This window comes from Sarcophilus harrisii, chromosome 2 (assembly GCF_902635505.1).
Source record: "Sarcophilus harrisii chromosome 2, mSarHar1.11, whole genome shotgun sequence".
Lineage (NCBI taxonomy): Eukaryota > Metazoa > Chordata > Mammalia > Dasyuromorphia > Dasyuridae > Sarcophilus > Sarcophilus harrisii.
The window spans coordinates 481,282,566-481,295,622 of NC_045427.1; the positions used below are offsets into that span (position 1 = coordinate 481,282,566).

General features: G+C 38.6%; 1 protein-coding gene across 1 annotated transcript; it reads left to right on the forward strand.

Annotated features, from left to right (window-relative positions):
• The first annotated feature begins 3,541 nt into the window (after window positions 1-3,541).
• On the forward strand, window positions 3,542-12,546 carry TOR1B (torsin family 1 member B). Its single transcript, XM_031954806.1, has 5 exons — window positions 3,542-3,962; window positions 4,700-4,965; window positions 8,271-8,446; window positions 9,638-9,765; window positions 10,543-12,546. The coding sequence occupies exons 1-5, from the start codon at window positions 3,641-3,643 to the stop codon at window positions 10,782-10,784; spliced, it is 1,134 nt and encodes a 377-aa protein (XP_031810666.1). The 5' UTR covers window positions 3,542-3,640; the 3' UTR covers window positions 10,785-12,546.
• Window positions 12,547-13,057: the final 511 nt, after the last annotated feature.

Sequence of the window (13,057 nt, forward strand, 5' to 3'; positions counted from 1 at the left end):
GCCCTGTGCTTGGCACCCCAAGGAGCTTCTGCCTACTGGAATACTCTTTCTAGTGCCATTCTCTTTACCCTCACCTATTTCCCTAACCAGACTTTATGCTTCTCTGTCAGGATTTCTAACCTTACTTCCAATCCCTATAATAAACCTCTTTTATTAATCTAGGTTTTCGGGTCTGTAAATTCTTTTACAGAGAACCTCCACACTGCCAGAAAGGAGTCCCCAAAACTAGCACCGAATCCCAAAGGGTTGCAGGGGAGCTAAACCTCTCCATTTGGTTCCCTGAACCCGGAACCTGCCAATAGATCTTATCATTTAACTCCCTGACCATCAGAAACCCTAATCTCCTGGTTCCCTAAATCTAACCCTCATCACTATGATGAGAAGCCAGACTGCCTTTGTTAATATCTTTCATAAAAATAAGAGGTGAAATAGGCACGAGGAGTGGCAAATATGAAATAAAGTTGAGAGAACACATAGTTAACAAGGAAAAGACAAATTCCCCAAGGGAATTCACAATTAACCAGGAGAAAGGAAATGCTTCATGAGGTGGAAGTAAGCCATTGATTTAGCAGGTTAGATCCATAAAGGAGTTTAACAAATTAACCAAAATTAGCCAGAGTAAAGAGAAAGGTGCTATTAAAAGGAAGGCACTATGAGGGAGATAAAAAGAATACCTGATAGTAGTCTTAGCAAAGATCTTCATCATAAGCAGATCCTGTATAGAGGAAATACAGCCTTGGGATTTCCCAGGCAGAAATTCAGAGAAAGGATCAAAGATCAAAGGAAGTACCAGGGAGCTCAAAGGTAAGGCGACAGATGGAATGCATCTGACAGACCAAGTCCTAGACCTATCTAAAGATATGCTAGTCAGTATCTCAAAGGTTGTTTAGAGATGCACAGAGTTTGGGAGATAGACTAAAGAGTTCCTTCCTCACAATCACTCTATTCAGACAGAATAGCCTGGGAATTGGTTATATATGATAATAGCCTGTTGGGCTTCTTCCTGACAGGGGAAAAGAGTAAGTCACATCAAAAGTAACCTTTCATTGTTTTAGACTTTCACATGGTTAACAAGATACTATGATTTTACCAAGCATGATGGATCACAGCTCTTGTGGGGAGGGGAAGGTCCTCAAACCTTTTATTAAATCATAATAATTCTATATTTTAAGAAAAAAGGTACTTCATAATTATAATTTTTCAAAGACTATTTTCACATTCATTTTAATTACTCCATAGGGAAGAGGATTAAGGGTATTTCACAATAAATTTAGAAAAAATTCAGAGCTTATAATTAAAAGCATATTCTCTTAATTATAAGAGAATTCACATTTCTAATCACTTCTGATATTCTCCCAAATTTCACAATACAAGAAAAATTGTAAGCTGAAAGGATATGCATTTTTTTGTTTGTTTTTCAATTTTTTCCAATTTCAAAAACTTTATTTATTTAAAACTACAAAATAGGAAAAAAAGACATTGCCATGTAAATGTCAAAACATAAGAGAGAATTCAAAATATGAAACAATAAATTTCCATTTCAAGAAAGCCTATATAATTAATACTACTCATTGTGTTTAGAGCTGTCCATCTTTTCTTTGCTTCCTTGTATATTTTCTCTTGTTTCCTGCTCTGCTTTTTATTTTATTCTTTTTTCCTTTTTCTTTTCCCTTCCCTACCTCCCACCAAAAGACTACAATTAAATATATACATATTTAGTTGTATATATACATATATATACATAAGATATCTATAATCATATACATATATATATGAAAAATCCTACTATGCTTGTCTGTCTTCTGTTTTTCTGAAGGTGGATCGCACCATTCTTCATAAATTCAAGTTTTTCCATATTTTCCATCATTTCCTTTACCATAGCAACATTCCGATGTTATTCCACTAGGAAATTTCCCCTTTTCATCATTATTTAAAACCCCTTTCTGTGCTCTTCCAACTCTATTTCATATTTATCATTTCAGTGTCTATTGTATCCCTTCATTCTTCCTTAAATAAATCTACTTTTTGTTAAAGAAAATGGCCATTGTGAATTCTTCACATGACCGAATCCCAACTTTTGGTGCCTGCCATCATATGGTTTTTACATTACCCACATCATGTTGGTCCTCAAACGCATCATTTGGTGTCAAATCACACATCACAAATCATATCATTAAGTACAGGTCTTTTTGCAATGAAATTCTGATAATTCATTCGTTAAGTCCATCCCCTTCATTTTACTCAGAATGAAAATGGAATAAGGAAAGAGATGAATTACGATTCTTCATTCACTGATTGGAGTCTGAGGGTTCAAGGCACATTTTAGAATTGGATGTGACCATAATGAATATCTGACCCAATCTCATTTTTTTGGCTGAGGGAAGTACCTGAGAAGCTCCTTGAAGGAGCGATTCTCCTTGAACCCTGCCTCTGTGAGACCCGCCCCAGGGAATCAAAATAAAACGGCTGATCTTGGTGGGACTAGTTGAAGTAATCTCATTTTATAATTCTAAGGCCTTGGCTACAAACCGGGGTTAGAATCTCCAACTCCGGACTCAACTAGCCCCACCTAGATAACAGAATGGAGCTGCTTGTCTTTATTCCCTGAGGAGGGTCTCACAGAAGCAGGGTTCAAGGAGAATCTCTCCTTCAAGGAGCTTCTCAGATGCACCTCTCGTCATTTTTGCATTTAAGGAAAGACATCCCAGCAACGGCCTCGCCGCTGCTCAGTCGGATTTCTTCCGATATTAGCATTCCTCTAACCATAATATCAAAAAAAAAAAAAAAAAAAATGAACAACCTGGGCAAGTATTGGCTGCTCCCTAACTGAAAGTCTTCCAACAAAGGTCATTTGACCTTGGGTAATTCTGTCTAGTGCAAGATTAAAATAGGAGACATGGAAGGTTCTTTCAACTCAGATTCTGTGATCACTAGGCCTCGTTCTCAATTCTCTTGAGTTTCCGAGCTTGTGACCATGTTTGATAAAGCAGGGCATACAAAGTTCTTCATATCCACCGCCTCGGTTGATGTTCACCCTCCTGTGAGCGAAGGGGCAGCATCTATGCCTCCCTCTGCTTTTTACACAGGAAGGAACTTTCTCTTCCACGTGGCAAAGTCTGAGACTTCAAACCCCGGCTTCCTGACTAGGTCACAGGCTTAAGGCCTGAGCAAGGCTGTGGGGCGGGGATGGGCATTCTACCCAAAAGGAAGCTGAGGCCCAAATCAGCGCAGGCCCGATACAGTTCCCAGTCTCTCCCTTCTCAGATTAAACCGTCTCCCTCATTTAATCGCTTTATGTCACGATGGGATTTGGGGGTTCTACCCCGGGGCCCTGCTGCGCGGGGCTTCCGCGCACGATGCCGGCGTCTCGGGGATGCTCCATCACCGCCTCCCCTCAGCCCCGAAGGAAGGAGACAGAAGCAAAGGCCCCGGAGCCGGGTCCTGGAAAAGCAGCTGTCCGGCTTCCGGACACGTGAGCTCGGACTGCAGGAAGGCTGGGTGGGCAGGACGTCTGGCGGGAGACGTCAGGAAGCCACGCTCCGGCCAATCTCGCACTTCCGCCCCGGGGGTCGTCGCGCGCCCCTCACAAAAATGGCGGAATCCAGGAGAAAGCTTGTCTCCTCCTCCGCTCCAAATAAAAATGGCGTCACGGGAGGAGGGTTTCACGCGCCTTTTGGGAGTAGCGGAAGTGACGCGGAGAGCAGAAGCCCGGCTCATGGAGCCCGGGCTGCGGGGCGTGCAGAGTGGGGTCGCGATGGGACGGCTGCAGCGGCCGATTCTCCCGGCGCCGCTGCTTCTGTTGCTGCTGTTGTCCGCGGCTCCGGCGGCCCAGGCGTTCGAGCCCATCAGCGTGGGCATCGCCATCGGCGCCGCCTCGGCCCTCACTGGCTACCTCTCCTACCCAGACTTCTACTGCCGCTTCGTAGAGTGCTGCCGCGAGGAGCAGCCGCTCAACGCCTCGGGTAGCGGGCGGTGGCCGCGCGGGGGGGTCGGGAGAGCCGCTGCCGAGGGGGCGGCGCGCGCGTGCGGGGAGATTGCAGTGCGGGGGGGGGGGGGAGGCAGCCGCCGGGCAGAGTCTTTACAATTCGGGGGGCGACGGACCGGGCAGCAAATGGGGGGAGGGGCAGCGGCACTGCGGAGGACGCTAAAGCGACTCTCGGGCGGTCGGAGCGCCGAAGGAGCGGGTTATCCCCGTCAGGAAGAGGAAAGGGTGATGGGGAGAAATGCACCTCTGAAAACAAGCCAAGATAGTGGATTGAATTAAATTGGGAAAGTCGCTGAGTTTGGGGAGGAACTAAGACTTGGAGCTGTTGGACTAGGAAGCTGAGCGGTTGCTTATAATCTGCACCGGATCCACCATGTTCTTATCCCAGCTTGACACTTGGCTCCAAGTTGCAGATTGCAGAAGTGTCGGCTGGCAATACCTTAACTGATGAGAACTCGGATAGGACCTTAAATTCTACGCGTCAAAAGAAACTAAAACGATAACATCTGGGAGTGATAATTGTTTTTTGTGCTCTCCCCTTAGCCTCCTCCGTGTGAAGCCATAATTGGGCTTCAGATATGGGGTGTATCAGAAACCCTTCAAGATTTTTTGATCACTAACCTTAGCCAAGAATCCCAAGTTAGCAGAGCTAATTGTCATCGTCCTGTTGTGTTTTTAATGTGTGTATCTTTTTTTCTGGGGTGGTTCATTCAGCACTAAAGTTGGATTTAGAAGAGAAACTGTTTGGACAGCACCTGGCTAGAGAGGTGATTCTCAAAGCATTGACCGGCTTCAGGAACAACAAGAATCCAAAGAAACCTCTAACTCTCTCCTTACATGGATGGGCTGGCACAGGCAAGAACTTTGTCAGTCAGATTGTGGCTGAAAACCTTCACCCCAAAGGACTCAAGAGTAACTTTGTCCACCTGTTTGTTTCCACTCTGCATTTCCCGCATGAGCAGGAGATAAAATTGTATCAGGTAAGAGAATTGATTGCTTTCTGATCCACAATTGCACTAAATTTAATCTTGGCGGTCTGCTAACTCATACTTCTTCACTGAAGTTCCCCTGATTTCCTTTGAGATTTGCATTTTCTAGCTGTATAATGAAACAATTTTTAAAAATAAATTTTTGGGGTCCTCTTGTGTTCTTTCTTTTCTCTTTATGGAACTAATTTGGGTAAAAGTGAATCTTAAAGGTCCCACTCACCCCTTTTCCATTTCATTTCTTTGAAATTGTTCATTTGGCTAAATTTTAAATTGTGTGTTCATGTTTTGCTATGAGCAGAAAGTAACTTCCCAGAAGAGTTAGGGATTATGCCCTTTTGCTTGAGTTCTTCTTTCTAAGAAATAGAAACTTAACTAAACAAGGAAGTGCAGTTATCACAATAGCCTTTGAAAAATGGAAACCAAAATAATAGAAGAATTTGGAAAAGAAAACTGTGTTCTTCCAGATCTTTTCCTGATACTGGTAGATTAGCAAAAGTAAGTGAAATGTATCTTTTGAAATGTTATCCTATTTCATTTAGGAGAAGTAAGCAAATGTTAACTTAGTCATTTCATAAGATATTGTCTCCTTCAGCCTGTGAATCTGTAAAAAGTTACCTTTGTAACTTTGACAAGTCATTTTAATTCTCTGGGCCTCAGTTTCTCCATTTTTAAAATGATAAGATTAGACAAGGTGACATAAAGTATTCCAACTTTAAATCATGGGATCCTTTATTAAAGCCATACCTATTTATTCATGTAGGCTTGTTGCTCACTGAGAATTTTTGTTTATATGAGATCTTAAAATTGTGAGTTGTAACTTAGAATTGATTTCTCCTTAATGGTGAAAATTTTTAAATGGATTTTTTCTTTATCATGAGTTCAAATCTGTCCCCAGATGCTTCCTGGCTCTGTAACTCTGGACAAGCCACTTAACCCAGTTTGCCTCAGTTTCCTTAATTTTAAAATGATTGGATAATGAGATGGCAAAGCACTCAAGTGTCTTTGCCAAAAAATATCCTAAGTAGGGTCATGAAGAGCCAGACACAAATGAAAAACAACTGAACAACATCAAATTTCTCCTAATATATTTCCCTTCTAGATTTCTTGAAAGGCACATTCAGAGTGTTTTTAGTGAATAAATAGCCATGCTTTTGAATTTAATCAGTGAAAGTGTGTAAAACACAGTATGATTGATTTATCTTTTCAAATTGAATATAGAGCAAAAGACTTATAAATGTTTTTTTCCAGGAAAAAAAAGTTTGCATTTGTACTGAACTTGTAGTCAGCATTGACCTGGATTTAGAACCAACTTTTTTCTGATATCTAGCTCTGTAACCTTAAATAATGCAACGTGCAGTGGATAGAACACAGGTCCTGGAATTGGGAGAACCCGAGTTCAAATTCAGCCTCAAACTCTTAATACTTCCTAGCTGTATAGTCCTGGACAAGTCACTTAACCCCAACAGCCTTGCAAAACCAAACAAATAATGCACTGATCCGAACCTCAGTTTTCACATCCATTATGCTATAAATGGGAAGAGTAATGCTTATATTACTTACCTGAGTGTCAAATGTAATAAATGTATGTGAAGCACTTTGTTTTTTTTTTGTTTGTTTGTTTTTTTTTTTTTTTAATTTAATAGCCTTTTATTTACAGGATATATACATGGTAACTTTACAGCATTAACAATTGCCAAACCTCTTGTTCTAATTTTTCACTTCTTACCCCCACCCCTCCCTAAATGGCAGGATGACCAGTAGATGTTAAATATATTAAAATATAACTTAGATACACAATAAGTATACATGATCAAAACATTATTTTGCTGTACAAAAAGAATCAGACTCTGAATTATTGTACAATTAGCTTGTGAAGGAAATCAAAAATGCAGGTGTGCATAGATATAGGGATTGGGAATTCAATGTAATGGTTTTTAGTCATCTCCCAGAGTTCTTTTTCTGGGTATAGCTAGTTCAGTTCATTACTGCTCTATTAGAAATGATTTGGTTGATCTCGTTGCTGAGGATGGCCTGATCCATCAGAACTGGTCATCATCTAGTATTGTTGTTGAAGTATATAATGATCTCCTGGTCCTGCTCATTTCACTCAGCATCAGTTCGTGTAAGTCTCTCCAGGCCTTTCTGAAATCATCCTGTTGGTCATTTCTTACAGAACAATAATATTCCATAATTTTCATATACCACAATTTATTCAGACATTCTCCAACTGATGGACATCCATTCAGTTTCCAGTTTCTAGCCACTACAAAAAGGGCTGCCACAAACATTCGTGCACATACAGGTCCCTTTCCCTTCTTTATAATCTCTTTGGGATATAATCCCAGTAGTAACACTGCTGGATCAAAGAGTATGCACAGTTTGATAACTTTTTGACCATAGTTCCAAACTACTCTCCAAAATGGTTGGATTCGTTCACAACTCCACCAACAATGAATCAATGTCCCAGTTTTCCGCATCCCTCAACAATCATCATTATTTTTCCTGTCATCTTAGCCAATCTGACAGGTGTGTAGTGGTATCTTAGAGTTGTCTTAATTTGCATTTCTCTGATTAATAATGACTTGGAGCATCTTTTCATATGACTAGAAATAGTTTCAATTTCTTCATCTGAGAATTGTCTGTTCATATCCTTTGACCATTTTTCAATTGGAGAATGGCTTGATTTTTATAAATTAGAGTTAATTCTCTATATATTTTGGAAATGAGGCCTTTATCAGAACCTTTGACTGTAAAAATATTTTCCCAGTTTATTGCTTCCCTTCTAATCTTGTCTGCATTAGTTTTGTTTGTACAAAAACTTTTCAGTTTGGTATAATCGAAATTTTCTATTTTGTGATCAGTAATGATCTCTAGTTCTGCTTTGGTCATAAAGACCTTCCCTGTGAAGCACTTTGTTAATTTTTCAGGCACAGCACAAGAGAGGCCTCCTCCAAAGAACCAAGTATGCAGGTTTTGAATCAAGAAGTGCATTCAAATCTATTGCTTATTAACTTGTCTTCAACAAGTCACCTAACTAAACTCTTTGAACCATGATTTTCCATCTGTAATATGAGATAATGGCACCTTTAGTATTTGCTTTCTACCAGTTGTGAAGTCTTTATGAAGTAATCTATTAAAGTACTTTGAAAAGCTTAAAGTTCCATAGAAATGAGAGATCTTGATGGTAAGAATCAAGAATGCTCTTCCTTCTTAGTCACACTGCTTTCAGCCCATTCCCATTCCCTCTGCTCTTCACTTCCTATGCAGGATTTCATATTTCCTTTTTGTTTGTACAGGAGCAGCTGCAAAAGTGGATTCGGGGCAATGTGAGTGCATGTGAAAGATCCGTTTTCATATTTGATGAAATGGATAAATTACACCGTGGGCTCATTGATTCCATCAAGCCATTTCTAGACTACTATGAGCAAGTTGATGGAATCTCTTATCGGAAAGCCATCTTTATCTTCCTCAGGTTAGGATGTGGTGGAGAAATTTGCCTTGTTCTTTTGGTGGATGATATGGTACTTGGCTGTAAGGAAGGCTTCTGAACTTTTTCCCTTTATTCCATAAATGCTGAGACAAGGTCTCCTAGGTCCTCGGTCTGGTCCACATTCAATTTTACATCCAACAGTATGAGAGAAGATTGAGTCAATTAAACTGGAAACCCTCTTTGTGCCTATTATGGTGTGGGGTATGGGGAATAGAATGTCATAGAACAGTAGATTTAGAGGTGGAAGGTAGCTCTGATCTTCAAGTTCAGCTTCATTTTACAAATAAAGAAACAGGCCCAGAGAGAGTCAAGGACTTGCCCAGGTCAGAATGGTGGCAGAGCTAACATTTGAACTACTGCCTCTTACTACAGGATCTAGTGCTTTTTCTTAGGATCAGGCTTGTGTAACGTTTCAGTGGACTTTTGTTATAATGTATTAATATCATATTGTAAATATTAGCATTATGATGAAGGGATTCGGGATACTTACCCACAAAAAAATCTAACACACAGATAAAATAGTGATTATTTACATATAGAAGGTTGTGTGGGGGAAGTGTGTATGGAGCATTTTTGTCTCTTGCTTTACCAAAGGCCTTGAAGTAGAATTCCTGAGTGTACACATCCTGCTTCATCAATACAATAACAGTATGACTTGAAACACATCAATTAGAATGACAGTTTGTCAGAGTACCAAAAAAAAAATTATGTTGAAGAGAAAATTTCAACTTTGACACTTGATAGAATCAAGCCTTGAATAAATTTTACAGTCTGAGCCTTACAGCTGTGCTTCCTAATATCCAGGCCATATGTACTAAACCAATGAATGTAAGTAGAAAAGTGCCCAGTCAGTTATTAAATATCAAGTTTTGTTAATAGGCGTTTATGAAAAGCCTACCCTGTACAAATTGCCATTAATGGTTAAGAAATTAAGGATAATTTCTATAATATAATATTCACAAAAATGGAGAGTAATCTTTGTAGATAGACTGAGCCTTTCACAGCATCCAGTAGAAGACCATACATATATTAATAGATTAATAAATGTTTGTGATTGAAAAATAACAGAACAGTGGAGGGAGGCATCATTCTAAACTTTTAACTTTTATCTTGGATTCTGAAAATAACATTAAGCTTTTCTTCTTCACCCTCCCTCCCCTTCTCAAAACTCAGCAATGCGGGAGGTGATCTTATAACCAGAATGGCCCTCGATTTTTGGAGGGCAGGAAAAAAGAGAGAAGACATTCAGCTCAAAGACTTGGAGCCTGTGTTATCTCTAGGAGTCTTCAATAATAAAAACAGTAAGTATGCATAGCAGTTTCCTTGACTTGGCCAAAAGTCTTCTCTTGACATGAAATTTTTTTTTCAATATGAAGTTCTATTGTTGGACTTGGTTTGAAAATTTGCTCTTCCCCTGCGTGAAGCTGAATCGGCATCTTTTTATCCATTGATGCAGTCAACATTTATTGAAAGCCATTAGACACTAACTCTTTTGCAGGTAACATCATTAGTAGTCAGATTCCGTTGTTTTGCTAAAGACTATTTAAGATAATGAATATTTCAGTGGCATAATGAATTGCCAGGAAATTCTCTTACCAATGTAGCCTGGCATTTCCTGTAACCCATTGTCATAGAAAATTGCTCAAGATTCTGAGAATGTCAAAACTGGGACTTATATCCATTTTTTCTTGTCTTTAAGGCAATCTCTTTACCCATTCCTCTGCCTCCCTTGGAGATTATTTACCTTCATTGAAATCTTACATCATTGTCTCATTATTATGTAAGGCTGTCAAGCAGAGAATAAGTGCTAAAAGGTCCTACAAGATGGAAATAGAAAACAGACCTAATGATGAACTGAGTCTCTTATTATATCCAGCCAAAATAAATTTGAAATGGATCCTCAACAATTTGGTTAAAGAATGATGATTTTTCCACTGCAACAAAACTTAAAGATTGTAATACTAAGTTATGGAGAAAAATATTGTTATTCTTTTTCATACTGTTATGAGAGATCAACCACAAGTTGAATGTCATTTCTCCTTGACTTTTATCTAACCCAACTGTGATTTGTTTTATAGGTGGCTTGTGGCACACTAGTCTGATAGACAAGAGCCTCATTGATTATTTTGTTCCGTTTCTGCCCTTGGAATACAAACATGTGAAAATGTGTGTGAGGGCAGAAATGAAATCAAGGGGTTTTGCTATAGATGAAGAAGTTGTTACAAGAGTGGCAGATGAAATGACGTTTTTCCCAAAAGAAGAGAAAATCTATTCTGATAAGGGCTGCAAGACAGTTCAGACAAGGCTGGATTTTCACTGAGCTTTTTACTGTGAGAGGCAACCAGAAGATGCAAGTCATGCTGTTCTGAAGCACTTTTTGAAGACCCTTTTTAAGAATCTGCGCATTTGCACTTACTGACTTTTGGGAAAGATAACTTAATAAGAAGAGTGGATTTTAAAAACATATCACTAAAAAACTGCAGCCTAACTGATAGTTTTCAGTTGAAGATGGTACTTGAAAAATTCCACTCAAGCTTGTCATCCCTAACTACCATAAGTGGCCTTTACAACTATGTTTGTAAAGTAATTGGAATTATTGCTGACTCCATAACGTCTGCTATGCATCAGAATGACTGTCTTAACTGAAGGGAGTTCCTTGGGGCTGGCCCTAATGTTTCCACGTAATATTAGGTGTTCATTGGAAAAATTTTAGATTGGATTATTCTGTTTACTTTGTGTTCATTACATGTAGAACACTTATAACTTCTGGGAATGGTCATTTAAAATCTAGAGCACTCCGCAATTACAAAGGATACTAGGTGAGAATATATGACCACGTGTGTTCTTGAACTTGAATTGTGCCATTGAGGAAACTTATTCTACAATCAGTCCATAATATTATCTTAGAAGTGAAAGTGGAGGATAGAATCTCTTTGACCTTTTAGTCTGTCTATTCCTCCTCCTATGGTGACGTGGAGCACTGAGGTCACCTAATACAAACAAGCCCTATTGATTGATTCAGTGTCCAGGTCACAATGCTCTCACACACTTTTTCTGGTCAGAAGATTGCATTGTACCTCTAAACTTTAGCCTAATGTCCCTGAAATACATCTGCAAACTCTGGTACCAAATTCAATTCGCTTTGGGTGATTGGGTCACTAGTTCTAGTAGTCAAACACTTCTGCCTGTTACAGCTTATATAACAGTCAATCTTGGAATTTGGTCCCTGCAACTCTAGTATGAAATCCACAGGATTTGTTCATTAATAATGGATGACTCATACCTTGTATGAACATGCAAGTGACTCGTGTCACTGAAAAGTTGTTATGTCATAACTAATATTTTCAAAGATATATTTTTGATAGTTCTGAAATATATATGAAAGGTATGAAAAACTATTTGATATAAGGGAAGGTACAGAATGGAGTTAAAATTTATCCCTTTCTCCATATGGACTCTTGCATTCAAGTGTAGTTTGGATTCCTATTACGAACTTTATAGTAATGTGAGTGAAAATTGAGATCTAATATGGTGCCTAGTTATAGTCTGCCTTGCCATGGGAACCTGAATCCTATCAATTCCCCTACATGGACTGAGTGAGTTGCCTCTTTGAGGGAAGTAAGAGTTTTTTAATTCCATGTGGGAATTATAGTTGCAGTGCAACTGGTTAATTGTGCAGCCTTTTTATACATAAAGTTAAGAGAATGAATATTTTTGTAATATGTTAAACATTAGAAAAATTTTAAAGCACCAAATGAGTCTTTTAATAAAATTCCCCCCAGGATGGCACTTTCTATATTTTTAATATATATTCCCAAATTGGAATAGTTAGCTTTTTTTTAATCACCTTGAGGGTAGTTGGTCTGGTGGTGACCTGTTTATTCTGTTGCAATAAACTGAACACGTTAGTAACCTTAGGCCTTTGGACTGTTGTTTCTGATTTATAACTTGGAAAACCTGCAAGTAATTTTCCTGTCCCCTACCCCTCTATTCTGTGGTTTTGAGTGTTCCCTTAAAAGATGTGAATGAGAATTTTAAAACTAAATAAAAATCAAATAAAGATGAAATTTTATCATTTGATATACAATGTCTTCTATTCAGTAATTTTGTTATTTAGCAATTTTTAAACAAAAAGCACTTGTTTACTAGTTCTTTAACTAAACCACTATTTTTATGAGATTTAGCCTGAGAAATGATTTTAAACTTATTTTAGGCTCTAAAGTTATAGAAGTTTAGAGAATAAAAGTTGTATTTTTTCATAATGGCTTAGTAATACTGGGTAGACTCACCATACCTACAAGGAGTGCAAAGCTTATTTTCATTCATGTAAGCTTAATCATTTGGGGAATCAAAATTGTCACATACAATGTTCTGGTCAGAACTTGACAAAATCTTTTTCTACATAAAATACCATATTCTTAAAACTCTTTGCAAACTTAAGCGCTATACAAATGCTAGCTATTAGGAGTAATGTTTAACAGCACAGAAAATGATTATATATAAAATGTGTGAAAACCTGGTGAAAAATTGAAAGCAAATTGTTTATCATGATTCAGTTATATAGCACTTTTATAAAGCATTTTTGTCATTTCA

Coding starts and splice junctions, on each gene's coding strand:
- TOR1B (XM_031954806.1), top strand. CDS start 3,641: ATGGCGTCACGGGAGGAGGGTTTCACGCGCCTTTTGGGAGTAGCGGAA. Junction 8,447..9,637: donor GCCATCTTTATCTTCCTCAG/GTTAGGATGTGG, acceptor CTCAAAACTCAG/CAATGCGGGAGGTGATCTTA. Junction 9,766..10,542: donor AGTCTTCAATAATAAAAACA/GTAAGTATGCAT, acceptor TTTGTTTTATAG/GTGGCTTGTGGCACACTAGT.